The 4,763-nt window shown below is 37.3% G+C and overlaps 1 protein-coding gene across 1 annotated transcript; it reads right to left on the minus strand.

Moving 5' to 3' along the window:
• Nucleotides 1–1,054: 1,054 nt before the first annotated feature.
• LOC113283084 lies at nt 1,055–4,448 on the minus strand. Its single transcript, XM_026532239.1, has 2 exons — nt 3,703–4,448; nt 1,055–3,538 (listed from the first exon to the last, which is right to left on the minus strand). The coding sequence occupies exon 2, from the start codon at nt 2,665–2,667 to the stop codon at nt 1,594–1,596; it is 1,074 nt and encodes a 357-aa protein (XP_026388024.1). The 5' UTR covers nt 2,668–3,538; nt 3,703–4,448; the 3' UTR covers nt 1,055–1,593.
• Between the last annotated feature and the right edge of the window lie 315 nt (nt 4,449–4,763).

The following is a 4,763-nucleotide window of genomic DNA, read 5'->3' on the forward strand; positions in this document are numbered from 1 at the left end:
GATAACCATAGATTTCTTGAATGCCCATGGATTTACTCAAAGTGTCCCCAAAAATATTGTACTGGCATTAATATGGTAAAGGAGTCTCCGAGGGATAAGATACGTTATTTGAGGTGTATGTATGAAAATTGTTCTGAAGAACCGCAGTTGCTGTCAGATGCAATGAAAGCCAAGGAAGATGAAAAGATCGATGAACTTTGCAAGAACTTGAAGAAAAAAGGGAAATTTAAGATTGAGAACCAAAAAATTTCTCCTTGCTCAACCTCGGACTGCAATTTTTATATGAAACTCCTCTGCTCAAAAGCAAATAACACGTTTGGCATACATTGGGAATGTTCAGTATGTAACTCTGTGGAATGGACCGAATAGTTATCGTTATCCTACAGTTAAATGAAGCTGAAGTTGGTGATGTCCCATGCGGTTTTTATGTTTTATTCTGCGTTTTAGTTTGGTCAAGAGATGTTTATGATGTTAAGTGTGGTTGCATGTGTTAGTTCGAAATATGGAACAAAGGTAAGGATTATGATGTATTGTGTTTATTTTGTTTTTGCATTAATGTAATGAACACCTTTTTTAAATTACGAGTTTTATTATAAACATCTCAGTACATTACAAATAATTATTCAAAACCTAACTCACTTTCGTAGGAATCACGGTTACACTTAGCACGTGCAACAAGCCTTTAAACCGTAAGGTGTCTTAAACAGACGAGTGTTGTCTCGTGAGGGTTGATAATAGATTTACCCACAAAATCTTCTGTATAACTTAATAAGTACCTTCCCGTTCATCAGGAACTCCATTAAGTTTTCTTTTGAGATCTGTTAAAAGGTCCACCCGATACTTGGTTTTGAGAAATTCAAAAACTTCATTGTGAGGAAATTCTACGCCTATTATGTAGTGAACTCACTACAAGTTGTATTATCAGGAACAACTTTCATCTCTATGGATTTGGATAATTGGGAATAAATAGAAGGGATTAGAGAGTTAGATGAAGAATAGACGAATTAGGGGGATAGTAATAAGAAGACATTGTAGAGAAGGAGTAACAGAGAGATTCGGGGAATAATATAAGTTTCACATTATTCATTAGCTAAAGAGTATCCAAGGAAAAACAAGGATACTAATACACACTGCAAGCATGTCAACCGTGTGACATGGGGTTTAGGCACCCGATGACAATCTAAGGGCACCTCTATCAAGAATTATAAAATAGAAAGGCACTCAGAAAGTTGGTCTATGACAAATACCCACCCCTCCAAATCATCCTTGTCCTCAAGGATGGAGGATAGGAAACACTCTCGATCACGACAGATCCAGCTACTGCCACTACAATAAGAATTTGACTTCGTCCCCACTTCAAAATTGGCGCTGCAACTGATTGTACAAGCACATTTAAGAATGATGCAGTAAGAAAATACCCCTCTATATAGGTTGCCTTTTGTTGTACACTGAGCATGCAAGAAGTGTTTGTATACTGAATCACTGATAGTATCTGAAGGATGATGGTTCTTCTGTTGTAACAAAACTAGCATAAAGAATTGTAGCCTGTAAGGAAAATATAGACCACAGTATTCATAGTTATACCAAAATCAATCAAGACACGACTCTCTCTCTTGTGCTTATTTCTTTAAAACTGAAACTCCCAGAAACAGTAGAGGTGACGGCTTTGCAGGCATGAACAGAAATCGCATTGTGTATCCTCATTTTCATTATTTTCCAGGAACATTGGTGACAACAGATGTTCGCATGACCCTTGAATAGAACCATCAATATGACCCTACCTCTGAACCTGTGCATAAGAATTGGTGTAGCTGGGATGCAGTCAGCTGCACTTCTATAATTAGATGTGTAAACGCTCTCACCTACGTAGCCCCACATAGCTCCACAACCAGCAATTAGCGAAGTATCGCAGAAAATCCCTGAAGCACGAGCTGATATTTCTCCACTTTCATCACCAACACTACATGAAGCAAGAGCTGACATTTCCTCACTGTCATGTCCATCACTACTTAAACCTGAAATGAGTGTCATAAACTCTAACTGCGTCTTTAGTATACTGTCCAGCTCACTCCATTTACCACCATCTTCAACCTTGTCTTGTAACCACAAAGCTATTACTCGTCTGTCTACACCAGGTACAGTACCAAAAACAACTTCATTAGCTCCTATAGCCCTGTTATGCAATACTATTCGCAGTTTAAACTTTTTAGGTACTATAAACACAAGTGGATAATGCTGGATTTTTTTGAACCTCAACTTGAGAACCTCACAGCCACAATAACTCATAAATTGATTCCTACTTGCTTTTATCTTCACATAAGCGCCCTTCTGAGGCTGTGCCAGGTGATTCTTGTCGTAGCTAACATTCTTACCACCAGCTCCAGAGACCATAAATCTAAGTAACTCCATGATAATCCATTTGAAAAACAAAAAGTTGTACTCAATGAGAACGACGAGCTTCCATAGTAGTAACATACTGCATCTATTCGTGGATGTCACTGACTCTATGAACACATTCCCGATCGCTGTCATTTTTATACGAAGCCTGCAATTTTTCATCTGCAGTTGAGCAATTGGGCCTTGAAAGGATATTTTTATACGCGATGTATGATAGGTCCTGATAAATCGCCTCAACCAAGCACCATCATTCCCATCCATCATAAACATGAGATAAAATAGAACCCACTGCTGCAATTCTTAGAAACCACAGTAAATGATAGCCAACATCTTGAGTGAAAGGAACTTGCACTTAAAAACTTCCATAAGCAATCGATCAAAAGTGTCTTGTTTCATGCCATATTCATCTTGCCTTGGCCTTTGGAGACTCGATTGAATGATCCAGAGAATATCATCATCAGGCAACTTCTTAGCATCACCACTTCCACCATCTGCATAATAATGAGACATCCTTGTCGAGCCAAACAACTTCCCCCTATCAATTACTTTTCCATCAAAAACCAGGACATCATAGGAATATTCTTCACTACTTGCACAAATAAGACCTGATCCTAAATCCATCATTCTCGTGTACTTATGGAGAACATGAATTAAGATCAAACATGAAGCATTAAAACCTTCAAACGAGAAATCCACAGTATGGTTTCACCCATTCTTCCTCTATCAACACAATTGTCACAATTTTTAACAACTAAAAACACAATTGAGTTCATAAACCTTGAGTCTGATTGGTACACAAGATTCAGAACCATTCCATAAACAATTTTCCCATTGTAATCACCAATAAAATTGGACCAAATATTTCCTCTTTAATAAGAGTATCATTAACAAACACAGAAATGATAGATGGTGCAAGACTAAAATCTGGTTGATACCTCAAGACATGTAACAGTGGATAAATCAATTTCTCATAAGAATTCGAAGATGTAGCTGAGCACTTACCACGATCTAATAAAGAGCGAATGTCGACCCAGAGAAGATAAGAATAATCCTGACAGTGTAATTTGTGCTAGAGATAGAACAACTCCCTTAAGTAATAAGGATTTTCATAATTCTTCACTTCAACCGTGTAAGTATGATGCTGATACAAATTTGAACAATAAGCATTTAAACCCTTATAATTGAATGGTTTACCTTCTTGGTAATCCAGAAAAATTGTAGACGCCTTGTATTTCTGAATCTCATTAACATCACTAGATCCATTGACACGAGAGAATTCAACTATGGGTATAGATTGGAAATTACCTTCATCTGTTGCACTAAAATTTTGAGAGAATACCGTTTCTAAACTTGAATCTGCACCTGAATCGAGTGAAATTGATTTCAATTTGGCAATAATTTCGTCCTCGGCCATCTTCGATTCACCAGATCCGTTAGAATAATCTATTGTTGGAGAAAAACCTAAAACTTCATCCGATACTGGTGGATTTGAAGATCGTTGAGTGAAATTACGAGCTGAACTTGAATCAACTATCACTTATTCTATGACAATCTCATCCTCCATCTCCGTAGGTTCCATATCCCCAGCCTCTTGTAATGATTCCAACTTCTTCTCCGCGATGGAAATGAAAGACTCAATTTGTAGAAGATTAAAAATTACGATCTGGTGAATTCCTATCCCAGATTAGACGTATATACTTCATTTTCAAATCAAATAATACACTGTATAATGCTTGTCTGGCTTCATATGTATCTTGTTCTAAGATATCAACCCTAGTGGTTAATTCTTCAATTTCTGCTTCTGCTTGTGAAGCTTTAGTTGTTGCAGCGGCCATCATAGCGGTCGGAGAATCGACCGCTCTGATACCAGCTGTAGTGAACTCACTATAAGTTGGATTATCAGGAACAACTTTCATCTCTATGGATTTGGATAAATGGGAATAGATAGAAGGGATTAGAGGGTTAGATGAAGAAATAGACGAATTAGGGGGATAGTAATAAGAAGACATTGTAGAGAAGGAGTAACAGAGAGATTCAGGGAAGAAGATAAGTTTCACATTATTCATTAGCTAAAGAGTATCCAAGGAAAAATAAGGATACTAATACACACTGCAAGCATGTCAACCATGTACATGGGATTTAGGCATCCGATGACAATCTAAGGGCACCTCTAGTCAAGAATTATAAAATAGAAAGGCACTCAGAAAGTTGGTCTATGACACATTATCTCGCCGGTACTCCTCTTTTGCCACTAACTCCTGCAACATTGAAATATAAGCTATAAATCCATTTTGATTAAGTTAAAATCACAATAAATAAACGGTTAAAACATTTATCATTGTCGATTGGGTCATCTCTTTGAGATT

Source organism: Papaver somniferum, chromosome 5 (genome assembly GCF_003573695.1).
Source record: "Papaver somniferum cultivar HN1 chromosome 5, ASM357369v1, whole genome shotgun sequence".
Lineage (NCBI taxonomy): Eukaryota > Viridiplantae > Streptophyta > Magnoliopsida > Ranunculales > Papaveraceae > Papaver > Papaver somniferum.

Excerpts from the sequence above, each read along its gene's own strand:
- LOC113283084 (XM_026532239.1), bottom strand. The coding sequence starts at position 2,667 with ATGTTTATGATGGATGGGAATGATGGTGCTTGGTTGAGGCGATTTATC.